The sequence below is a fragment of the Tachypleus tridentatus genome, chromosome 8 (assembly GCF_004210375.1).
Source record: "Tachypleus tridentatus isolate NWPU-2018 chromosome 8, ASM421037v1, whole genome shotgun sequence".
NCBI lineage: Eukaryota > Metazoa > Arthropoda > Merostomata > Xiphosura > Limulidae > Tachypleus > Tachypleus tridentatus.
Window position 1 is genome coordinate 73,194,803 of NC_134832.1, and position 27,501 is coordinate 73,222,303.

The window sequence follows — 27,501 nt, forward strand, 5'->3', positions numbered from 1 at the left end:
CTGCAAGAGCAGTGAAAGCAGGCCAGTTGGCTTGATCCAACTTCCACTGGGGCATGCATTTCAGGTGGCACTGACCACAGCCAGTCTCTCTCAAAATGATAGGAAAATGATCACTGCCTCATGGGTGGGTTATTTTCAATCATCCATGAAAAGTGAGAGAATAGTAAAAAGGAGCAAACTGAGAGATCAATAGCAGTAAAGGACTGACTAGGTGCATGAAAATGGATATAAGAACCAGTATTGAAAAGAGAAAGGTAGCGATCTGAGAGTATATGCTCTATGGAGCAACTTCTCCCATCAATATCAGTTCCTCCCCAGAGGAGATTATGTCCATTAAAATTCTCCAGAATTAAAAGTGGAAATGGCAACTGTTCAATAAGAGCATCAAGGTCTGACTGATTATAGGTATTTTCAGGAGACAGGTAAAGAGAACAAACAGTGATGGTATGATCCAAGGAAACATGGATGGCTACAACCTCCAAGGGTGTGTTGAGTGGCAAAGACATGGTGGGCACATGCTGATCAACCAACAGTGCCAACCCTCCATGCACTTAACCATCACACAACCTGCCATTTCTGTACAAAGAAAACTGCCAAAAGGTGTCTGTAACAGCAGGTTTCAGAAATGTTTCCTGTGAGGAAAAACATACAGGATGGTAGAAAGCAATTGGTGCTTTGATGAGATCCAGATTTGAACATAAACCTCGACAGTTCCATTGTATCAAAGCAGCCATTTTTAATTATGTGCAGGTGAATTGGGTGGAAAACCCTTCTGTTTTCAACCATGTATTTTTTTCTTTATTCTGTCGATATGCCTCACTGCAGAAATTCCTTGGATGGAGAAACCAGCAAGAATCTCTGACTTGAGGATGTTCTTCATATCCCTCTCAACAATAACTCCTTGTGATGAATTCAAAGTAGCATGGGGTATAATGGCATAACCTTAATGGGTATATCCCCAATCACCTTTCAATGTAAGAGAAGTTCACTGTGTTTAGATGTGGATGTTTCCACTAGTATATCACCAGAGAACAGCTTTTTGACTGACTTTGGAGAGCCAGCAAGTCCCTTCTGAATTGAAAAAGGGAGACATTTGTCCTAAAGGTTTGTCTGAAAAAGAATTTAGTATAAGAAAATGAGGTACAGGTGTTACAGATGTTCAAGATTGCTGCTCAGAATCTTCAAGACATGGTCATTTACCTATAGACTGTTTTTTCACTATTTTATTTACGTTTTTATTTGGGGGATCCATAATAAAAAAAGAATGTTTAGGCATCCACTGACCCCACCCACCATGAAGCCCCATGAGGGGATGCACTACAATGCCAAACAAAGATACTGTAGCAATGAAAAGGTTTTGTGACCACTATACCCAAACACCAGCATTAGATACAATGTCCACAACACCTGTTGCAAACATCCAACACTGGTACTTGATTGACCCTAGCTCAAATGGACAACCCAATTGATCTTAGAGGGGTCATCCCAAGGCTTTCTGTCTACAGGAATTCAATTCAAGGCCAAAGTGGTGTACTAGGGTTAGAACCCTTAACCACCAGGATCCTCTCCTCCCTTCATGTGTCACCATACATGGCAAACATGTGGGTAGATGTTCAGAGTCCAGAGGAGGTAAACTGAACAAAATCTTTCCTGAGAGGTCCCTTCACCACATAAAGGAATCCACAATGAAGGGTGTGGGTGAAAGACTGACCAAGATGAAACTACCTAAACATGACGTAAAATAATTGTCTTCAAACCTACAGAAAATTATTACCTTTCCATACTTTACAGGTCAAAAAATTACAATTATTAATTCAATTAAATGCTTCCTGCATAAAGCAATACAAGCAATCTATTTCCCATTTCATGGTTCTGAAAAACACTTCATCTTATTCCATTTAAACAAGAAAATATTTACCAGCTATTTCCTTTGCACTTATTTGCTGCACATAACAAAATGATAGTTTTTTTGGGGGGAGCTCACTATTGACAGAAAGTTAACAAAATCCATCGTGCTGGTGCCACATCAGCTTTCTGATGATAAAAAATCTCTGCCTTCACAACTCACATAAATGTGTATACACGTGTCTGATATGCAGTGAAAAAACAATTTTCTTATTGGGAAAGGTATTTTATTTGGATAGCTATTTTTTATTCTTTATTAGCATTATTATAAGTAAAATGTTTCAATAACTTCCTTATGAGGGATACAAAGATGTCAAAATTTCATTTTATGCTCAAGTTGTTTCTTGATTTTGTAATTTCAAACCTGGTCTATTTCAAATCTTGTCAAGAGCTGTTCAGAGAAACTTAGAAGTACATTTATACTGCAACATATGGGAAACAGTTAATTAATTAATTAATTATGTGTGGTTATTAAATATTTCACTGCAATGATATAAAGGTGTCAATTACTAAGCAGATAACATCAAAATATCCAGTGAACCAGCAATACTGGGGTGTGAGGGAGTAAATGGGGCATAAATGATTTGTTGCTACACATTCCTTTTTTGGTTATAAAGTACTGCTTAGTCTTTAGATATCACCACTATTAGAGTAAGGAATCAATTATATAATATTATATATTATATAAACAACTAACTTTCCCAGTATTTGTTTCTCTTTGGTTGTAATGGATTAAAGTTCAGTGTGACATGGTATACAGTAGTGTAGAAACAAGTTGCAAAGTAGGAATGCTTAGCTTGACATGCAGGTTTTTTATAATAATACAAGTTACAGTTCCTATATAAGCCAAATATATAAAAGTTGGGGTACCAGTTTCAACACTTCTGATACAATTAATTATTAGACATTTCAGTAGCTACATATACAGGAATTGATCACCTATTACGTAACACTAAGATATACAGTGAACCATCTTAGGGCATCTAAAATATTTAGTGACCACGCTGTTCTAGAATGCAGTGGTGCTCCCTCCTGCATGAGAACAAGGAACTGAAAATAAGTATCCAACTTCTAGGTGATTTTCAGAAGGCTCAAATATATATGGCACATTACACTTGCAGAGCTTGCTTACTTGATAAAAAGTTAGAGATGGCTCTGGGGAAGATTTTATAATTAGGGAGAAAAACTGCAAATTAGACGCATAAACCAAGGAAACAAGACAGAAAATGAATAAAGTTAAAGCAAAGTTTGTTGTGGGAGAGGATGAAAACAAGTAATGGGTATACAAGTGTACACAGAAGTATAAAATATTACAAGCAATGGAGACGAGTTTAGTTAGCATTCAGGTTCTATTGTAATGGATCTACACTTTTGACTATTTGTAATGAGATGATCACTAAGTTTAAGTAATTAAGGCTCTCTCATTGAGTATTTTTTTTGTGTGTGTGAAAAGAACATACAAACTAGAAGTTGCTTATTAAAAGTTTAGTTGCTGGTATCTAGAAGCATTAACTGTTTGTAGCACATGTAAGAGCTAATGATATTCAAAACTGTATATCAAATAAGCTGCTTAAGCAGCATAAGAACATCTTTTGCAATTTAAGGATAGATACAAATGTATGTGGCCCACTCAAATAAGCTCCCTCGAACTGAATGCAGGTAAGAATTTCTTGGCAGGATCTAAAGCTTAAGTGAAAGATTATCAGGGTTATGTTTATAAAAATAGGCTGGATGAATTTGTGGGATAATATTCAAAGTAAGGGAGAATTATGTGCTATAGATTGGTTCTATCAATCAGGTTAAGTTATTGGATGTTTGGGAAAACATAATATATTCATTATCATCTCAACTTTCATAGAGGTGAGGGAGCTTGGGAAAATATAAATAAACAAACTTGACAGGATAACTAGAGGAATAAGCTTGAAGATAAGATATTTATAGTAGAACTAGTTAAATCATGATTTTAGTCTGTTTGATTACAAAATAAATATAGTAGATTCAAAATTAAATTTAGCTGCTATTATTATAAAGTTAGGATTGTAATCAGGGTCTTAAATTTCAAGGGTAGAAAGTTCTTTAATTAGCAATTGTTATTGATCACTTAATCTGACAGATGTGGTCAACAAGAAACTGAATGACATCAAAGGTTGTTACTGATAAGAATACTGATACAATAATGAGACTTAAGACAAGCATTCCATACTTGTATTTTTTGAGGAAAGGAATTCATTATATCTTTATTCCCTATCTAACACAATATAAAATTACTCAAACTTTCTTAATCTTTAATTTTAATACTTTACATTTCTTCTAAAAATAATTTATAACGACAGGTATCGCTCGGTTTACCATGGGTTATCACTACCCTATCATTTTAAATGCTATACAAAAAGTATTTCAACACGAAAACTCCGTTATATTCACAAAAGTTATTCCTGTCTGTTCCCTTGCCCGACATTTGATGTTCGAACTAGTGTTTCTATTAATAATTAGTATGGTGTTTAATTTAACGAATAGCGTCAATTACGAAAAGTCGAAAAACATAACGCTATTACTTTTATTAACAGTATTACCATTATTAATAACAGGGGATGGGTCAAATTACCGTGTACATTGAGTATTATTTTCAAGCTCACTTCACTTAGATTCAGTGGTATTACTAGTATTAGTAGGTTAATGTTCTTCGTAAAAATTAATATAACAAATAATGATATATCCAGACAGAAAATTATTACTAGTACTAATTTATTTACCAAATCATTAAATAATATAAGCCTAATATTATTAATGCTAACGTTAGTAATAACTGAGCTTGCATTAGGCCTAAGTTTAAGTTTTAATTTACTTGTTTAATTTTTAACATCATACAAAATTTAGCGTAGTTCATAAGAAGCCGTACTAAGCCTAATATCTTATTTAGTTATTAAAAGGGAATATTACTTACGTCTGATTACGTAGAGTACTAATTTTATACTAACACTCTTCCCATGCAGCTTTTATTACATTTACGTTAACTTGTAGTCACTTGGCCTGCCAAACTATTCTATTTTATTGCAAATATTTTAATTGCGTTTTGAAGAAGCGTTTAATAAATATTCGTCAAAGTTTTCGATAGTATTTCTTTAAGAATACTGAATTATTTTTAGGTTAAGCTGATAAAAGGTGTGAGATTTGAGTTTTGAGCAGGAAAGCCCTTTATCAAACCAATGTTCTGTCGAAACAAGTAGTAATATAACCCGTATGTTTCATGAATAAAACTCTTATGCTTATAAAACGTCGTTTGTCAAACATTATTACATGTTGTGATAACTACAACTTTTAAAATGTTCAGCGAGAAATTATTTACACTCTACAAAGAACATGAACATTAATATTTTGTTGGGAATATACTGCTGTAAAGTATACTTCTCATTTAAGTGTTTTTTATGGGCATCGTCATTGCGATGATGTCAAGAATCTAGTAATTTTGAGCAGCACATAGAGACGAGGGTACATTGTTTATAAATACAAGTAACAAGTTAGTGGATTCTCAATGAGTGTTCCATTTCAGTGTTAGACTGTGAGAATTATCGCGTATATCGATCGATTAGCAAGGCAATTGTGAAAGTTAATTTTGTATTTGTCAGTTAGACGTAGATAATATTGTCGCAATTTCTGTTCAAAGTGAAAACGCATTTTTTAATCTAGATTAACAACTTGTGTAGAAGTCGAATTAGCAAATGTTATCAAATAAATAAATATGTTTGAATAATATGATTTATAACTACTATTAGAGAAGTGTTTTTAGTAAAACTTTCTTTTTTAGTAAAAAAAAATCAAACTTACTGGTCAACTTGTATTTTTATAAACCAATATAGTAGTTAGTGTTGGACATATCAAATCGTTTTCTTATATTCAGATCTATCAGTGGGAGTGCTTTGGAGTCTTTATAATTGAATGGCCTAGTGGGTTAAGGCGTTCGACTCGTAATCTGAGGGTCGGGGGTTCAAATACCCGTCGCACCAAACATGCTCAACCCTTTCAGCCGTGGGGCGTTATAATGTGATGGTCAATCCCACTATTCATTGGTAAAAGAGTAGCCCAAGAGTTGGCGGTGGATGGTGATGACTAGCTACCTTCCCTATAGTCTTACACTGCTAAACTAGGGACGGCTAGCGCAGATAGCCCTCGTGTAGCTTTTCGCAAAATTCAAAACAAACAATTGTCCTCGAACTTCTCACACTCTATTACAGGAGCAGTTGAGAATTTGGTGCACTCGGGAACAAAGTAATTTATTTAGATGTTGTGTCTTGCTGTCAAAAGCAGAGTACACAGCCACCAACATGAGGAAGTTCACATGAAGAATAAATAACTCGGGCAGAAACTACTAATTACAAATCAATAACTTCTTTATTTATACATTATTGAATAATCTATTTATATCAAACTCTCAAGGTTGTTTTTGTTGGTTTCTTTTTTGCAATAGTAATTATGAAAGTCTAGATGATCATTAATAAGCCATCTATTATATTCAATAACATAGATACAACATTAGTTATCAATTAACAGGAGAAATATTCCTGTTTATAAATCATATAATAGAGGTATTTTTCAGTAATTCTATTTTAAGCATTATTAAATCTACTATTTCTTTAGTACAATTTTTTTTTTCACTTTTCTCTGTTCATACTCTATATATTATTAAACCTTAAGTAAAACACTGTTAGACTAGATCAGTAATGGCATACTTACAAGGAGTCTGTGTGGTAAAATTCTTGTACATTCTAGATTACTGTCACTTTCTTCTCTAGTCAGATAAGGAGTTTAGAGCAAATTCATAACTGTGGAAGAGTCAATGACATGAGAAAAGTGCTAGTTAGAGTAAGAAATGTGGAATTATATACATAATTTTTAGTGATTTTCCAATTGTTCGAAAAGTTTATCATACCTGTTTTCAAAAGTAGTTTTTTTTTTAACTTGATTGGTGCAAGAAGGGCCTTTGCACAAAAATCCACTTTGTTATTGGCACTTACAGAATTTATTTCTGTCCCTTATCTAATATCTTTGGCGAAATCATCCATGACAATTAATTTAGTGTGTAGAGACAAATCTTATAATGGAGGGTACTCTTTGCTAGAAGTAGTTCACTCTAGTCTTTCAACACAATCCATTAACTGCTTTTTTTATGGTATGAGCTCACTTTGTTGCTTGCTTTATCTAACAATTGAAGTTTTCTCAAAACACCATGTCTGCCTGATGCTAGGTTGGGAATTCTGTTTTTCCCTGAGGTTACGACTAGAATATTGCTTTTAGCTTACTTTCATTAAAGCCTCAAGCTTATATCTTTCATATCTGGTGTTGTGGTTGATAAGTCACAGTTACGACAGAAAGTGTTCGTACCCCTGCGTCCCGAGTAGTTTTTTGCTCATAACTTAAAAAGTATCACAATTAGGCTAATAGAAGTACAATATATTATAAATATTATACTAGCACACATCTACATAAATTTTTATGTAAATTATAGGACAAATAAACTGTTTATAAACAAATAACAAAAAATAGGAGGAACAGAAAGTGTTCGTACATTTCAGAACGTGTGAAAACACTGATATTCCCGTAAAAATTTTGTTTAGTTTGGCGAATAAACTACATTATACCATTCTAGAACTAGACACTGGCTTCATAGTTATTTGAATTTAGCCAGCAAAAAAATTACTTCGGGCAATTTATCGCCGTCTTCGTCATTATCTGCTTGGTCATCATGGCGAACAGGAAACAACTGTCCAGTGATTTAAAAAACCGAATTATTGTAAAATACAAGTCTCGTGTGTCTCTTTCCGGTATCGCTACACAACTTAATGTGCCGAAATCTACTGTTCAAAGCATAATTGCCAAGTTTAAGCTTACAGAATCAACTGCTAACCTTCCTCGTTCCGGACGCCCCGCCAAAATTCCAGAGAGAACCAAGAGGAAGGTTCTCAGAGAAGTTAGTAGGAACCTTTGTTTAACACGTAATGACATACAGAAACTGGTAAGGGAAAGTGGGGTTGAAGTAAGCATCTCTACAGTTACGAACATGTTACGCTCTTCTGGGTTCAAAGCATACCGTCCTCGTAGAACTCCATATTTAAAGCCTGTTTATTTAGAAGCACGATTGAGGTATGCAAGAAAGCATGTAGCTTAACCCTTTACCTATTGGAAGAGTAAAATCGAGCTTTTCGGCCACAATGATGTTCGCTATATTTTCCGTAAGGGATAACGAAATCTTCCAAAAAACACCGTCCGTACAGTAAAACACGGAGGTGGCTCGATCATGCTATGAGGTTCCTTCTTCTCTTCTGGTGTAGGCAGCCTTCACTGTGTCAACGGAATCATGAAAAAAGAAGAGTACGTTGATACATTAGGCACTTGTATCAAGAATGATGCTGAGAACTTGCGGCTTGGGCGTCGTTGGATCTTCCAGCACGACAATGACCCTAAGCACACAACGAAATATGTGCAATCCTAGTTGCAGAGGAACCATATAAGCGTTCTGGAGCGGCCATCGCGGTCACCCGATCTCAATCCAATTGAAAACGTTTGGCATGAGTTGAAGACCAGAGTTCATCAGCGTTATCCGAAACACTTGCAAGAGTTGGAGGCCTTCTGTAAAGAAGAATGGAAGAAAATACACACTTTGGCCATTAAAGTGGATGCAGGAACACTTTCTGCACCTCCTCTGTTTGGTTATTTATTTATAAACAGTTTATTTGTTGTTCAATACACATAAAACTCTATGTAAATGTGTATCAGTATAATATTTATAATATACTGTAGTTTCATTATCCTAATAGTGATACTTTTTTAAGTTATGAGGAAAAAACTACTTACGACGCAGGTGTACGAACACTTTCTCTCGTAACTGTGCTACCCATGCTTTTGTATAACATTTTTCGCTCTGCTATTTTCTATGTACTATATGTAGATATGTTATAAAATAACTATGTACTTCTTGAAAACTTACACATATTGAATATACTTAGTATTTGTATTCCACAAATACTTCACCCAACTTTAATGTTATATGCTGGTAGATGGTTAATTAGTATTTCCACTGAAACAGTTCAGGCCAGTAAGCTACTGACAAGACCATCACTTGTCATTATGAAGAGGCATCTACATTAGTGTCACTTGAATGGCAGTGGCTTGGCTGTCACTAATGTAGATGCCTCTTCATAATGACAAGTGATGGTCTTGTCAGTAGCTTACTGGCCTGAACTGTTTCAGTGGTGGTTATTGTGATGGCTTCCATCACCGTGTCTCTGTTTCAAAAGTAGTAGGCATTTCTTGGGAATCTGTTCCACACTAACCCTCCCAGAACCTTGTCAAATCTCAAGACGATCGAGACTCTGGAAAAAGTTTTCTTTGGCTTAGGGACATTATGCTCCAAGCTGAAGGGGAGAACATATTTGGTATTATCAGTTTTTATTATAATACACTTCAGAAGGAGGTTCCATGCTTTATAACTGGTTATGCAAAGTCCTGTGTCATGAAAATTAGCCACAAAGGGGTTGTGTGCTGCTGGACTGCTTAAAAATTTGTCTCTTCTAGAGTTAATGATGCAGTTGGTAGCTGCTTCTTTCTCCATCATGAGTATTTCCATTACAGAATTGAATTATGCAGGACCTACTGTAGCTAATGGGGACTAACTGGCCTGGGAGACAATAGAGCTAGCACAGTGATAGATGTATTGAGCTTTATGATGGGCTAGGTTATGGTGAGCACCAAACCAGCTCCAACAGTCTTGGAGCTAGTAACATAGTCCAGCTCTACCCTTAAGAGGAAGTCCTGGTTGTATTTATCTCCAATGCATAGATGTTCTATCATTCATCACGCTGGATACTTAAGAAGAACTGGTAAAGAAGTACAAAAATAACTGGCTAGTTGAATAAAGATGGCTAAAATAGTCAAGAATTTGATCTTAAATGGCAAAAGTTTGGATTGGAAATGTCACGTCAGGTGAATTTCAATTGGAAAGGAGTTTAATTAGATATGTTAGTTATAAAAAGAATCATAACTGCTCAATTAGAACTGTGACATGCTCTCAAAGCAGAAGAGTGATAAAACCATTGCATTGGTCAAGGGACATTCCTACACTTTTCATGTATACTCCTGTCCATGGAAGGTATATCCATATGTCTGTGAGCTTCTCAACTTCCAAGACTTCATTAGCATACTACTTGATAAATATATATATATATATATAGCTATACTGTCCTCTGTATTCTTTGCTGGACAACAACCAACATATCTTACCCTCCAATCTGATTGCATTCCTTTTACTATGATTTAGTCTTTCCCACTGACAGATAATAAGGTAGCAAGGATGAATCATGACAAGCCTGAACATCTCAAGACCAAATGGGATTGTCTCTGTGAGAATCTCTTAGTACTCCTTGAAATGTTCAGGCTGCCAAATAATCAGAAAAAAGAAGTGCCTATGGAGGATGAAGTTCACAGGACTAAGCAGTGACTCCATTAGTTTTCACAGCACCTATGGATCCTTGAGGCAGTCAGAAGCTATCCACATTAATTAAACGTAAGTGTTAATCCAGAGTGAGAAGAGGCAACTGTAGACACCCATCTCACCTACAGTTCAAAAGAATAAGAAACAGCCCTAAAACATCTTTTAGAAGGATAGTTGCCAACCAGAGGTCCCTGAAATAAGACTGAGGGAATCTACCATCAGAAAGAAAGGCATCATGGCCAAGCAAATCCAAGAATACAAGTTAACTGTGCATCTGGGGAATTAATGCAGAGGAAGCAAAATACAAACATACTGATGGTGAGAAAATGCTGCAGTAAATGAAGAAAATCCCCACACTGGAAAAAAGATATCCAACAAACTAGAGTACAAGGGAAGAAGGATTCTAATGACAGGCCACACAGTAGGAATTTCAAGATTGAGGAGAATGTGGCAAATAAAGATTCAACATGAAGATGTAACAGAAAAGAAGTTGCATAAATCTGGATACCTTGTATGGAAAGAGAAAAATGTCAGGATGTTTGAGACAAATGTAATAAGTTTTTCCATAAATCTGCAGAAACAACCAGAGTAAGAGAAAAGAATATCACATATCTGAGTTATCAAGGTGGTGAAGTATGAAGGTAAAGTTATCCGATCCTCATCTAAAGAACAAGAAGTAAAAGCACGCTGTTGGAAATGCTGAACAAAATCTTTCAAAGACACAACAGAGAAAAATGTTATAAAAGTAAGAGACCATGAGTCCTGGGTCAGAGGTAAAAAATGTAGAACAGAGCCAACTACTTCATGTACAATAACAGTAACATTATTCAACTCAGAACTCATCTCTTTGCTATTGACATAAAAGATGAGAATTTCTATTGAGATTTCTTTTATCTTCAGTCGGAAAGAGATTTTAGAGATTTTACATGAAATATTAAGGCATATCGTAACACAAATGGAAATAATTTTATATTATATGATTCGCAACACCAATATAAAATCAACTGACAACTAAGAGCAGCAAATGGACGAGTTAAAATAAATTTGAAAAATGATTTCACGCTGTGAAAATTAGCCACAAAGGGGTTGTGTGCTGCTGGACTGCTTAAAAATTTTCTCTTCTAGAGTTAATGATGCAGTTGGTAGCTGCTGCTTTCTCCATCCTGAGTATTTCCATTACAGAACAACCAACTGTTCTGTATTGAGAACAGAGAATCTTAGCAAAGATTCCATGATCCATAGGCTTTGGATTATGTTAAGATCAGTTAACATAATCTTCCAAACCAAAACCCATCTATGCCATCAGAAGTCACTTGTATTGTTATTATTATAACAATAATAAGCAGATTATTGTTATCAATGGATAACTGCATTGTTATCCAAACACTCCACATTTCTGGACAAGCAAGCACTCTTAGGAATGGCAGCAAACTATGGTGTGGAAGAGGATGACCTCACAGTGGAGGTCCACCAGTTGAACTGGATAATTGCCAGGAAGTATCCACACCATTGGAGCTTGCAACCATGCTGGAACCATTCAAGGATGCTTTCATGGATCTCCACAAACTTGTATGCATCGCTGTGACCCTGCCTGTCACTTCAGCTGCTTGTGAGAGAAGTTTCTCATGTTTGAAGCTTCTCAAGACATACTTGCGCAACATCAGTAGTAACAACCGCACAAGCAACCTTGCTGTCATATCAGTAAACTCCAGGAGGGCAAAACAACTCGATGTTGATACTGTTATACACACATTTGCTGCCAATCACCAGAACAGGCGCATTGTTTTGAAGTAATATTAACTATAAACACAACATGATGAAAGATAGTTAGCCTGATAGTGACCTTACTTTTCCTCAGAGTGTATTAACTTCACATGGGATAATTCGTTTCTGTTATGTAAACTATGTCTTTATGTTATATTTCTTTTGATTTGTAGCTTTACTTTTAATGGTATATTAAATGTTCAATCTAAGCTAATCTTGATTTTCTTTATTATTATGTATTACCTTGAGTGGAATTTAGGTGAGTTTCCTCTTTTACATATACGCATGTTTTCATAAGCAGATTATTTCTAATTTGTAATAATGAATTATTAATCAGAGTATGAGTTTCCAATAAAAACTGCATTAAAAGCTCAGTTCAAAATAGCACACCTTTCTGAAATGTACCTTGGTATTTACATTATTATAATTTACCATCTATACTTCATATTGATGGCATTTTGGGAAGCCCCTCCACAGTTAACCTCAGACCCCCTCAGCCCCCAACGAAAATATCCTGGCGCCGCCACTGAACTTGTTCAATTACGTGGTGCACAAAAGAGAAAACTGGCAAAAAAGAACCAACCATAGGCTTTGGATTTAGTGGCCAAGACTGGAAATCTGACTAATTTTTTCACCTACACAACATAATCTTCCAAATCAAAACCCATCTATGCCATCAGAAGTCATTTGTATTGCATCTGACTCTGACAAGATTGAATTTGAACCAAGCTCCACACCTACACGTACCACTTTCTCCATTTCAAGTTGATGATGACGTTGAGGTGTCACAGGCTGGATCAACTGGCACAAGTCTCACAACTGATCTCACTTTGCATGTAAATTCTCCTGATATCTCTAGTGTTAATGGTGATGCACATTGCTCTACAAGACAGTCTGAAGTTGAAATAATTACTGAAAATGAAAATTTACTGGACTACGGTAAAATGCTTCAGCTTACAAAAGATGAAGAAACTAAAGCAAAAGATCCAGGGTTGTGGCTCGATATTTCTGCTGATGATGTGGCTTATTGGATTGCTTCTTAACTCACTGACCGTCAACACCACATGGGCTATTTGGCAAATCTTGCCGGACTTTCAGTAGTGGCAAACCAACGGAATATTGTTCTCAAAAGCTTTTATTTGGGGTGAATGCCAATGCTGAGCAATATAAGAAAGAATGGTTATAGTATTCACCATCAACAGGATCAGTTTACTGCTTTGTTTGTAAATTTTTTGCCCCTAAATTTTCCTCTTATTTTGTTGAAGGAGGAAGGGTTCAGTGATTGGCAAAGTACTATTGTAATTGATCATATGAAAGAAACACTACTTATCGAGACTCTATGCTGACATACGTAACTCGCAGACAATGTTTAGGCTTGCGACAAGAGTTAGAAAAACAAATTGAAGGAGATGTGCAATAAATGGGAACATGTTTTGGAGCGTGTAATAGGTGTTATTCGTACGTTAGCTGAACGTGGTTTGGCTTTTCGAGGAACAGATGAGAATTTTGGTTTACTGCAGAATGGGAATTTTTAGGGCTGCTTGATCCAAGTCAGTTTGATCCAATTTTAGCAGGGCACATTTCTAAATATGGAAATTCTTGAAAAGGAAATCCTTATTTGTCCAAAACCACGTGTTAATTGTTAATAAAGTAAATTCTTCTGGTTATTTTAGCTTATCAGTTGACTCGACATCAGATCTGTCACATATAGATGATTTAAGTGTTGTACTTCAATATTTGAAAGACAGGCAGCCTATTGAACACTTTTGAACATTTTTGGAACTGAAAAGTTATACTGGTGAGGAAATGGCAAACCAGGTATTGCAGTACTTACGTGAAATTTGCAAACTTAATTTTTCAAAATATAGGAGTCAGTCTTACGACAATGCTGCTAACATGACTGGGTGTTATAAAGGGATGCACCTAAAGATTTTAGAAGAAAATAAGTTTGCCATATATGTGCCCTGTGCAGCCCGTTCACTAAATATGGTAAGCTGAAATGCTGTTGATGGCTGTCAAGTGGCAGTTAATTTTTCTCTACAATGCATTTGCTCCATACATTTTTTCAGCCTCAACCAGCTGGTGGATAATTCTTAAACTTGTCTTGGAAATGAAAGTGTGTTAAAATCCCTCTGTGATACCAGATGGGAGGCACTTGCTATAGCAACAACAGCAATTTTGAAGTCTTTCTTTAAGATTTTGGAAACTTTAGAATGCCCAGTTGAAAACCAGTCACAAAAGAGAGACACTAGAAGAAAAGCAGACAATATTGCAAATAAGATGCAAGAGCTATAATTTGTTTTCATGATGATCGTGTGGGATGAGATTTTGCAAAATTTTCATAAAGCAAGTCAAGTTATGCAAAATGAGGATGTGAACTTTAAAACGTATAGATCTGTATGGGTAATTAGCTGACCATCTACGGACTTTAACGGATGGAAAATTAAAGAAACCATGGGTAATAGATAAAAGTGAAAATCCGCGCCATTTCAAAAATTTAAGAAAGAATCAACTTCCTGTGGAATGGAACGCAAATAATAAAGAATGAATGACAGTGTTGATTACAATGCAGCTCAAACTCGCAAACGTGTCAGAAAGAAGGTACTCAATGACGGAGACGCACAAGAAATAGATCTGGAAGCCAGAAATAAACTTCGTATCACCACTTTCTACACATTTGTTGACAAACTAGAAACCCAGATGAGAAGAAGAGGAGAGGTGTACAAAAAAATAGCAAACAAATTTTCTTTCCTAAGTGATGTGCCAAATGATGTCACTTCATCTGCTGAAACTGAAAGGTACACTCAGTGTTCCTAAAAGCTAATTGATGCTTACCCAGAGGACTTAGACACTTATATCTCTGTCAAGCTTTAGCAGTTTCACTTGTATGTACGCCATACGTTCAGTGCAACAAAAACTGTAAAAAACCAGATTCAGTCACGCTCAACTTTATAAAATAATTTCAGAAGACAAAATTGAGTGTGTTTCCTAACAGAGACATTGCATTGCGTATATTATTGAGATCAATGGTCACAAATTGTACAGCTGAGCGTTCATTTTCTCAACTCAACCATATTAATAATCCCAACAAAACAATTATGCAACAAGACAGACTGGATGCCTTGTTTCTGCTAAGCATACAAGCAGATTTATTTTGCCAAATTAGTTTTCAGGACTTGATCAAAGACTTTGCAGTTAAAAAATCTTGAAGAAAACTTTTTAAAATTTAAATAAATATTAAGGTATAGGTAAATAATTTTCTTACAGGATTTTAAGTTTAAAGTGAGAAATTGTTAACATCAAAATGAGAATTTTTTTAAATAAAAGAGTTTAAGTAAATTTTTCATTTTTGTTAACATCAAAGTGAGAACTGTTCAGTCAGAGTTAAAACAAACGTACAGTAAAAATAATTCTTTTTAGTTATCATTAATCAGAGAAGTGATTTCCCTCCTCATTTCTAAACAAAAGGCCTCAGTCATTGCTTGATCTTGATCAATGCACAGTCTGTTAAATAAGTAAAATAAAAAGTTATTATTTAATATAGTTGTAGGGTCTGAACTGGAAGGAAACTGAAGAAGGATTATAAATATTCAAACTTTCATTTCACTTTCAGCACTTATTGAATCTTCATGTCTTTCTGTTAAACCATGGAAGGGCAGAGAGGGGGCACCATTGTTGGGCTGTGCTTTAGGCATCAGTTGCCCCTAATCCGGCCCTGCACCACAGCAAACCTGTATTTATATAGTAAAGCCGGTCTAAGCCGGAAATTGCATAGGGCGGAAACCTGTACAAGCCGGAAATATCAAAATTTTGCAGCATTAAGATTTCTCTTATAAAGGATCCTCTGTATGGCGGAATCTGCGTAACGCGGATGGAAAACTGTCTTTCACCAACCTCATCTATCAACAAGTAGGATTAGATCTGTGCTAGACGTCTCTAATTTAGCAGTGTAAGACTAGAGGGAAGGCAATTAGTCATCACCACCCTCCGCCAACTCGGTGCTCAGCTCAGTGCTGTACAACATTTATGTTAATGAAATACCCTTTCTTTTCCTTAATTATACCCTCATTTCTCAGTATGCCGATGACATAGCAATATGGAGCACCTCCAGCAAACCCCACACAGCAGCTAACAAGGTCCAAGCAATACTCGACTATGTCACTCATTGGTGCAATATATGGCGTGTCGCGTTAAACCCCACCAAGACATAAGCCTTCCATCGAAACCTCAATAAGTATAGGGAAAAAAACTAAAATATAAAATTAAGCCTCAATAACGTCGATATCCATTTTAGTAATACAATCAAATTCCTAGGTTTCACCTTGTCCCGGAACTTAACTTGGACCCGACACTTCCAAAACATCATTAGTAAAGCAAGTAATAAAATATTCTTTCTAAAACGTATTAGTGGCCCTAATAAAGGATGCTCCTCAAAAATCATTCTCACTATATACAAATCATTCATTAGACCCCTTTTCGAATATGGTAATGCAGTCACATGTAGCATGTCCGAGTACCAATACTCGGTACTACAGAATCTGCAGAACCACTCAGTCAGAATCGCTTTTCAGCTGACCAACTACACTCCCCATGGCATACCTTGAAACACTAACCGATCTTCTATCAATACAAGACCGGTTCATTAAACTAACTGATCACTACTGCACCAAAGCCAAAGACAGAAACACTCAAACATGTCAATTATCTCAACTAGCTGATATCCCTCAGCCCTGGGTCAAATACACCTCACCATAAAACTGAATCATTAACCATACCGATTAGTATTATCTTATTTATATGTTTATAACGTTCTACATTTTAGGATTGGGCACTGGGCGGGTAGATTATTCGGTGCTCGCCCAGTGAAAGTAGTTTTCTCCGGGCACTTCGGTTTCCCCCACAACTAAATTTCCTGCCATCGGACCTTTAGCTCTCCGTCATTCCGGCTCTGAAAGGACCTATTGCTGTCTATATAACTTTTTTTGTTTCTCCTCTCGCGCGCGCGTGTTTTTTTTTTTTTTTCCGTTTTCTTCTTCTTTTCCCTCTCTCTTCTTTCTCTCATCACTCTTTCTTTTCGCTTTACTGCCTCCTCACGTAACACATGGCGGGATGCAACTTGGATCTCTATGTTAAATCACTGGTTTCACCACCAGAAGTCCTAAACGCAAGATAAAATTTAGAGGCACCATGAGCAACGACCTCTTCGAGCTTCTTCTCAGCTCTTTCTAACTCCCAGATCTCTCATCCAAAACATCAAGATTTAACCCAACCTCTCAAGTTATGTCTAACCCCTGAAAGCGTGCGGGACTGAAGATAAACAAAAGTTTTTGAGCTCCCCTGGATTGCCTCTTTGGTTTTTCCTGTGAGATTTAAAAACCAGAACGACTACCATGATTAATTGGAATTGGAATTTTGAGCGTGTTACGGTGTTGTTCTGTCCAAGTGGTTGGAATTTTCATAGTGTATTTTATCCATTTGTGAACAATTTTAAGTGTGACTAGAGTTGTTTTGGTTCTGTCACTTCACTGAGTTGGGATAAGAAGTTCTTCTATTTTTCTTGCTTTAGAAGTTTGACTTTTTGTAATTTATTTCTTAGTGTGTTTCACTGCATTTTACTTCCTGGTCTCTCTTTTCTATGTATTTTCTTCGTTGGTTTTTTATGAGATCTAGAAGTTGTGTATGATTTTACTAGTTGTTGTTTTGTGTTATCTAAACGTTTGTGTAGCGATATTATTTCTCTGTCGGATTTTGTAAGGCATTCCGTGATTGTTTGACAAAACAATTTCAGATTGTTTCGCGACAGTTTGACTTGTGGCGTTTGGTAACAATTTGCTCAAAATGTTTTCCATTCTTATCAACTTGTTATTTTGTAGTATAATTTTTATATTTGATGGGATACTTTTTTTTTATAGATTTGGGAGACTGAAGACAAACCAAATACATAAGTGGTCGTTATAAACACCTTTTCCTCATTAAGCTCTATAAATTATTTTCTCTTACTGTATGAGGTTAGGCAAAAAATCGAGTATATGGCTACCGTTATTGGCATATCATTACTTTGTACTAAAACCTATTAATTTTCTTCCATTTCTGTTCGTTGTTTTGCATCCAAATTTTTATGCATGATATTTAGGTGTTCTATGAAAATCGAATTTATGTTGTGGCAAGAGATGTTATTTAGGTAATTCCTTTCGGTGGCTGGTTTCTCGATTTATATTCTCACGGGGGAATTGGAGAAGAGACTGAGGACGCTCAGAAGACCACTTGCTAACAAACTTTCTACCTTGTTAGTGAAGTGTAATAAAATTACTTATAATTTCAAATGCTAGTTTAAGCATTTGCCAGATAAACTTCACTAATAAATCTTATTTTTTCAAGACTTCAAAAAGGCTGAAAGATTTAAAATAAAAAATACTGCAAAGATTATATCAGATGATGGCACTCAGAAGCCATTGCTTATCTTCGTCCAGCTTGTAATGGAAGTGAGGATGCATTGAATATTATAAGTCATACATGAGATCGTTTTACTTACATTGAATGGCCATTATCGAAGTTACTTCAATGACCTTTAACAATGTTAAAGACTCGCAATCTTTCTTTCAGAATATTTTGCATAATAATTTAGGCATAATTTCTAGTCTTATGTAATAATTTGGCTGTAAACATTCAAACTAATCAAATAGGTTGACTGCGAGAATCAAGTTAACAAAAGATTGATCTATGATATTGAAAGGTTGTGTTATATAATCATTTCAACATAACATGTTAAACAAACCTATAGTTTAGATTTGTAAATATTACTTGCAATTGAAAAGTAAAATTGTTTATTGACAGAAAAAAATGATTAGACAACTTGACCTACCTCCATTAAAATTTTTTGTGCAAACATAAAGTAAACATTTATTAACAATTTTCAGTAGGATGGTTAACTGGGCACTTTTTACAGTTTTATTTAATTTTTTTTATTTCAATCTATTTGGCACCACATAACAGCATCAACTGTCCTTGTGGAAACATGTTAAGGAAAATCATGGCTGTAAGTTGTGAATAATAATTTTTGTTTTTATTCTACTCATCTGTTTATGTAAAAATTAGAGGAAAATAATATGTTGTTTCTCTTCGCCCACAGAGACAGTCTTTTTGTGAGGGAAGCTCGAAGCTACTTCAGTTACTTTCAAATATGTTAAAAATTCTCAATCTTTCTATTAGAGTATTTTCCATAATTCTTCATACACAGTTTCTAGTCTTATGTATTATTTTGGTTTTAAACTTTCAAAGTAAACAAAGATATTGCCTGTTAGTATCACGTCAACATAAGATTCATCTATGTTACAGAGTAGTGATGTAATATAAACATTCCAACTTAACATGTTTAACTAACTGAATGTTTGCATTTATAAATTTAGAAAAAAATTATAAAAGCGTTTATAAATAGAAAAATTTAGTTAGACAATTTGAAATATCGTCATTAAAACTTCGTGCTGAAACACACAGAAAAAATTTTTCAACATTTTTCAGTAAAATGGATAACTTGGCACTTTTTACAGTTTTATTTAATTTCTTATTTCAGTTTATTTGCCACCAGATAACAACATCGTCTGTCCACATGGATACGTGTTAGAGAAAAGTGACTGCTGTAAGTTGTGAATAACGATTTACTTTTGTTTTTATTCTTCGTATAAATATGTGTTTACATTAATTTAAAAAGAAAACTATAAAACATAAAGTACAACTTAAAAGCTTTTACTGAAACGTTGTGAAGTGTTTTTGCTGGTATATTCTTCAAGTGTATTTTCCTCGAGAGGATGATGAAAAATCGGCTTTGAATTTGAATTTTTTTTACACAGAGACACAGAGTAACTTGGATGGACACAACATGTTTCATGATAATATGTGGAGTAAGCAATATATGTTATAAAATTTTCGTGACTTTTAGTTAAAACGAAATATTACAAGAGTAAAACACCTGTACTGATTACATTATCACATAAAAGTTTCTCATAAAATTTCTATGCGACCTATACGTGATAGAAATGGCAGGTGTTTCCTAGGGTACTGCGTTGCGGGCTACTAATCAAATGGCCCGAGGTTCATTTGTTCTCAATTATTCGTTGCATCGTGTTTCAGAATAAGTTTACATATATCTTGTCTCAAAAATACAAACAATTACCCACAAACTGTTAACAAAAACATTAGTAAGTGTATTGTGGAAAATATCATACATTAAAAACATTTTTCTAATATTTACGTTTTAGTGTTAGTTATCACCATCTAGTTAGATTCCATCTAGGAATATAGGGCCGCAATCGCTTGCGGATTCTTCAACAAGTATTTAAGTGAGTAGGGTGTTAGGTCACTGCACCGAGCCGTCCATAATTTAGCAGTGTAAGACTGCTAAAGGTAGCTAGTCATCACCACCCACCGCCAACTCTTGTACCAACGAATAGTGGGATTGACCGTCACGTTATAACGCCCCCACGGCTGGGAGGGCGAGCATGTTTGGCGCGACGCGGGCGCGAACCCGCGACCCTCGGATTACGAGTCGCACGCCTTACGCGCTTGGCCATGCCAGGCCACGTTTTAGTATTATTTGTGTAAAAAGCGGTTACTTTATGAAAATTTCCCCCGCTGGCACAGCCGTATGTTTGAAGACTCACACCCCTAGAAATTGGGTTTCGATATCCGTGGTGAGCAGAGCACATATAGGCTAATGTGTAGTTTTGTGCTTAATTCGAAACAAATAAACAAAATTATGAAAAGTATTTTATTAATTAGTAAATTTTAAACCATACTGAATGTTTCATAGTTTAACACAGAGTGAATTTGAAACATATATAAACCTTTTACATGAAAAATCTTGGAAAATATTTTCATTGTTGAAGAAATTATCAGAGAGTACCTTATTGTGGAAACTGTAGAGTATTCTTTTATATACGAAACCAGTATTTATGCTTTATGAATGTGTGTTTTTATGTAATAACTTTAATTAAACAAGTATAAGTCGATTTACAATACATAAAAAATGTGTTTTCATATATATATATATATATATATATATATATATATACACGTACACACTATATCAAATAGCTCTTCACTATCTTTTTTCTATTGGTACAAGGTATCTGATAATTCTTTTGGGAAATATATTAATAAAGCAGCTCTTACAGAAAGCTTATAAACACTAACAGATTTATATATAGAACTAAATGTTTAAGAGTTTGTTGTTGATTCTCTTTATTCAAAAGTAAAATTTACTGTTTACTGTTTTTTATAAGAGAGAGAAACCTAACAAAAAGGCAAGCATATATATAGGCATTGAATATAAAGATACGATACATAATTTATATATAAAAACACGCCAGTCATCACTCTCTGTACTGTTTACAAAGAATAATTCTATGAAATACTTATCCTGTACTGATTTACTGACAGTTGTAACTTCCTTATACAATTTAATTCCTTTGTTTTTATCAACTTTTTGGTGTGTACGATATGGTAAATACATATGTTAAAAATTATTATTTTCTTTAAGTTCCATGCCCTCCTGGACAGTTCAGAAGTAAAAACAAGAAGAATGTGTCCCCTGTCCCAAGGATCATTATAGTGATTATTTTGGATCCTATAAATGTTTGGCTTGTCCAGCAAGACGATTTACAAACCCTGGAGCCTCTTCACGGGATGCATGTAAACGTAAGTTTTATCAGATACTTATAATTGCACTATGAACGACTTTATCTCCATTATATTTGGAAATTCTATTCTTGCAAGTGTTTAACTCTGAAATAACTTTAGAACTTAATACCAAGTTCAGACAATTGACAAGTGTTATTGTTGTTTTTGATTTTCGCGCAAGGCTACTCGAGGGCTATCTGCGCTAGCCGTCCCTAATTTAGTTGAGTAAGACTAGAGGGAAGGCAGCTAGTCATCACCACCCACCGCCAACTCTTGGGCTACTCTTTTACCAACGAATAGTGGGATTGACCGTCACATTATATTGCCACCACGGCTGAAAGGGTGAGCATGTTTGGTGCGACCCGTTTCTACTATTTAGACAAATTCTTTTGTTATAATTTTATTCTTTCGTATCCCTGATTTTAATTTTTTTAAACAGAGGTTTGACTGTTTTTTGTTTAGATGTTCTTTATCAGTTACCTTTAATATTTTATTTTCTCTTTTCTTTTATTAGTTTTATTATCACTTCTGTTATTTTTGTTATCACCGTTTGTTCCCAATTTTCTCCGACTTTTTTGTTTGTTGTTTCAAAATACATTTATCTTTTCTAACGATCTGAATTATACGTTCTCACAATACAAAATGTAAAATATAGTAGCGTTTTGTTGTATTTGCAAGTTGTGGCACATTAGGCCACATGCTTAGCATCTTATATCTAAATGGTTACAAAAAGGTTTCGAAATAAAAATATTCTTATACCATGTTTGATAACTACGTATATGTGAAGACAATGTTTCAAAAGGGGGTTCAGTTTTCCAATAAATCAGAAAACACTTGACAACTCGACAAGTTAGGACAGTAAGGGGCTCTAATCTATCGTGAACAACTTTATCATCTTTTATGATTATTGAAAAGAAGAATCAAATGAAAAACAACAATAGTATTGTGATGAACCTGAAACATTGTTCTGTTATTTACAGGGTAATAAACAATAATTTGAGCTGGCAAAAGCCTATAAGCTAAAAGTTTACAAATCAGCAACTGTTTTCATGAGAAAAATAATTGAAATAGTGGGAATCACAAAGTCCACAGTGTAACTATACAATGGACGTTTATTCATTTGGTCATTTTAAAATTTTAATATCTATGTAAATTTTGAAAAGTGTGACTGGTCAAAAATTGACATAATCAGCGGCTATTAATAATGGTAATGAAACTGAGTACGATTGGAGCAAATAGAAATAATATGAAGCACTGGACTTCCAACACCCGTTTTGTGTTATCAAGATTAATCTCAACTATTTTGCGCACAAGTTTATGAGCAGGAGACCGGAGTGAGCAGCCCTTCTAGCTTGTAATACATACTGCCACTTGGACAGGTTTTTTATTTTAATTCGGGCAAAAGTGAAGCAGTAAATATAAACTCAATCTAGTAAAAATTGTGTAGCCATCCTATGAAACATTCCTCGCACGTCTATGATTTGGTAAATAATGAACTTTAGTAAAACTCTATAAATGAGTATTTATATAAATGTTTGTACAATAATCTATATATATAGGATGTCTTTTCGACATATTTCTTTAAAAACGAAGCTATATACCTGATTTAATAGAGGTCTTCTCTGACGTAAGTTACGACTTGGTTTATAACAAATGGTTTCAGTGCTTCATTCTCGTTGGTTGCCTTTAATTATAGGTATGGAAATTTTTAAAGAGTTGAAATTAAATATTTACCAACTGGTGCAGTTTGAAAATATTTATTGAGAAACAATATCAATGTTAATCAATGATAATATTGTTTTAATTTCAGCACCTATGATAGAAAAGATATTTACGCCTCCACTCGTGTTTGCCACGATGGGAATACCACTTGTAACACATTCATTAGGATAAGCATAATTATCGTTAGGTACAGACGCATCCAATAGGATCGAAATTCTGACTGTAGTGTTATTAACCCTAAAGTTTATAGATAATTGGTTGGACAGGGTAACATTTTAGATATATTTCAATATCCGTATGGTTTAGTATCAATATTTTGAAATGGATGTCTTATAAAAAAAAAAATTAAATGGCTATTATGAGTCTTATACTCATTAAATATTTCTAATATGTAATAGGCTTACGACTAAGGAAGGTTTGGAGTTTTAAAACTATGTAATTAAACTCGAATTTTTAAGTAGTAATTGCGGTAAGTAAAAGAGTTTAGATTTAACTGCACATTGTCAGTAATCGTTAGAGTTATTTACTCACCAGTTAACTCATTTAATATACAATTGATATTTTCATTTTTTTCCTTCACCTAGAATATAATTTAAAATTGTTGTCTAAGAATGGAACTCTGCGATGTTGATTAAAGCAATTAAGATTCTTATCATGAAATGTGTCAATTAGCCAGTACACTAATATACTAGTGTAATATTATAATGACGTTAGACGGGTTGCATTAAGATTGCTGCTATTTACTGGTTAGCTCGTGTTACTTTTGATATAAATATATTGATACTTATAGCTTATTAATGTTTATCAAAATTAAATTAATCTTTCTTTTTAGTATTATAATTCTTAAACGACAGTCTCAAGGTATCACAGTCTTGAAGCTGGTGGCGAGTGAAAACATTTACGTAAAGAGGGCAGCACTGAATAGAAGTGAGTATTAGCAGAAAAACAATGTCAGTGCATTTCAGCAAATTGGAAAATGGTTATGTTAAGATGAAATTCAAGTACTTAAAATTCTAAGCCATTTGATGCTCTGTAGTTTAGCATTGTGGAAATATATTGGGTTTCCTGGTACTGTATAAATGGCTGAGGCAAACTTCACAAATATAAGAATGCGTTTAAGTTGAATAAAACATATGTCAAATATGCTGGAGAGGGGGTGGAACAACATGTGGTTGCACATATGCTGCCAATATGCAAAGGTTAACTTGTCTTTAGCGAAGTAAATTCAACATTTTTGATGCTTTTTTTTTTTTTTAGAGGGATGGTTAAACTGTGTAAAATGTAATAATAGTTGTGTATATCGTTCAAAGAATATTTGTTTTACGCCATTTAACTAGAGATGTAGTTTAGGTTTTGTGTCATAATATATATATATATATATCTTATTACGGCTAATGCATCATACTATGCTTATCATGAGCTAGTTAATACTCTTTTCTATCCACTATTAGTTGTATCATGTATTTCTTTTAAACCACAATAATTATTAATGCACTTTTTTTTGTTGTTGTTGTCGTTCTTTCATAATACTTATTATTTGTCCATTGTTTTGCCATATATTGCGAATTATATATTGATTGTGTTTTGGTTTAGTCTGCAGATTTAGTAAGACAGAAGTTATTTGAAAATATTCATGTATAACCGATGGCCTTTCTGTGTTCTATTTCTTACTGAATCCGGATATTTGCATTTTCTTTCCAATTAGCTTTTTTTAAATTAAATTTTAATTTGGCTTTGTGTATATTCTAATGAAGGTTCGATCAAAGACGCACACTGTCTAAACCGAAGCCTGCATTAAAATATAAGCGTTTAGTACTGATTTCAAATGAACATATAAATAAATGTATAATATCACCAGCATCGTGCTGAGATCATATTTGTGTCACTGTTAAATTTTTAACACCACACAGTTACTATGTTCTTCAAATTCGTAGGATTTTCTTACTTTAGTCGTTGTGCCATTATATCCAAATGTCTTATTTTTAGTATTTAGATCTCCTATTGTAATCAGTCTTTGGTTATGTTCATTCAGTTTATTTAATAGGTTTACATTTGTAGTCTTAGAGCACGAGCAGTGAATTCTTTCTTCTGTAATTGGTTTGGTTTGTTTTTAATTTTGGCAAAGCTACACGATAGTTACCTGAGCTAGCCGTTCCTAATTTTGCAGTTTAAGACTAGAGAGAAGGCAGCTAGTCATCACCACCCACCGCCAACTCTTGGACTACTCTTTTACCAACGAATAGTAGGACTGGCCGTTACATTATAACGCCCCCACGGCTGAAAGGACGATCATGTTTGTTGTAACGGGGATTCGAACCCGCTACCTCAGATTACGAATCGAGTGCCTTAGCCACCTGGACATTCCAGGCCTTTGAGTGTTTGAATGTTACATGAGTAAAACTTAAACTAGAGATATCACCCAGGCAACTCGACAGTTGAATCTCTTGGCTTTTATCTGTTGGGAGGTTGAAAATTACATGAGTCATCCTTTGTCACAAGACATTGCAAATGCTCCTCTTGAGTTTGTTGAGTCTGTGCAGCATGGCAGTGACTTTGTCCGTTTTTTGTTAACAGAATTTTCATAACTTCCCAAAGTTATCACCATAGCTTATAAATTTTAGTTTTTATAACCTTGAGGGAAATAACATGGTTTGGATTAGTTTTCAAACAAAAGACAAAAGTGTTAATGGACACTGTCACTGTCTGATGGATAAATCCACTCGAGTTTAAAAAGCTAAGAATTTAAATTGCATAGTACTAAGAAACCTTAGATGGACTCAGCGAGAGGAATAGTTGCAAATAATTATATTTGTAATAACTGTTAAAGCTGTGGTTACTGATATCCAAAATGGATATATTTTTCAGAGAGAATCAAAGCCAGGCTGACCCAACTGTGCTTTGTCAACACCATTGTTTGTAAAGTCGAGAAAGGAAGTTATTAGCTTCAAACTATTTCTAGACATTACCGAACAAATTGGAGGTGAGTCAAATGCTTGTCATTAGTCTGCACGTTGATTATTTCAGCACAATTCTATTGAAATCTCTAATGCTACATAAGCTCTTAGTTTGGCGCATTGTAAACAGGATTGTTGATACACTGTTTCGCATGTCTTTTCCCCTCTTAAGAAATAAATTAAGAGCTACATCTCAGAAAAAAGAAGAAGAAAATAATCAACAGGTTGAAAGTTTGTAGTATTCACAAGTACACCATGTTGACGATTTTGTTGTGGTAACCAGTCATTGTCAGATAGATTTGATTATCACATTCCTGCTAATTATCAATTACAGATTCTGGTTGCACTTGAAGGGGCTGTGGTACAACTACAGAAGCTTGCTGCAGCTGATCAGCCCTTCCTCTCCTTTATCTTCCTCTGTATACAGCACTAGAAGGTGTTTGAATATGCGTCTGGGTTGTTGAAGGAGCAAATAGCTGGACTTCATCTGAATTCTCTCCAATTTGTACAACTGTATGTACTTTGTAGTGGATAATACTGTAAAAGTCTTTAGTTGCTGAGGACAGCTACCTTGTAATCAGTAGCAAATTTATCATTACTATCGGTTTCAACTGTACATCACCATTGCCATTTATTATTATATTTTGTGTTTTCTTAGCTCTGAATACTTGCATGTGTGATTTGGATGCCATTTTTATAACGTCCAAAATACTATAGAATTTAAACTTTGTTTACATTTTACATCTTTGTGCTTATTAGTGATAGTTGGTATTATTTCTCAAATATAAACATGTAACATATTTCTCAAAACATTTATTTTCATTTTCTAGATGCATATTTGGTGTTACAAAATCAAAGGACACAACATATTTTAGCCAAAGAGACCAAGGATCGTTATTCCAACAGCTGTCACTATCCACACCATAAGGGTTGATAAATCTCAATATTATATTATTATAAATACCATTTGTTTTGAAACGTTTAATTATTTACTTG

At 34.6% G+C, this 27,501-nt stretch overlaps 2 protein-coding genes across 4 annotated transcripts in view; one reads left to right on the plus strand and one right to left on the minus strand.

Annotated features, from left to right (window-relative positions):
- LOC143222673 (tetratricopeptide repeat protein 9A-like) overlaps positions 1 to 5,096 on the minus strand; it is a 35,281-nt gene extending 30,185 nt beyond the window's left edge. Inside the window, exon 1 of one of the 3 annotated variants that reach the window (XM_076449495.1) lies at positions 4,850 to 5,096. The gene's annotated coding sequence lies outside the window, so the exon portion shown is untranslated. The remainder of the gene's footprint in view (positions 1 to 4,849) is intronic. The other 2 variants (XM_076449493.1, XM_076449494.1) reach the window with 2 other exon arrangements.
- Positions 5,097 to 11,810: 6,714 nt separating this feature from the next.
- On the plus strand, positions 11,811 to 27,448 carry LOC143223933 (uncharacterized). Its single transcript, XM_076452406.1, has 5 exons — positions 11,811 to 11,887; positions 16,977 to 16,993; positions 19,725 to 19,790; positions 21,690 to 21,847; positions 27,336 to 27,448. Exons 1-5 carry the CDS (start codon positions 11,811 to 11,813, stop codon positions 27,378 to 27,380), a joined length of 363 nt encoding a protein of 120 aa, XP_076308521.1. The 3' UTR covers positions 27,381 to 27,448.
- Positions 27,449 to 27,501: the final 53 nt, after the last annotated feature.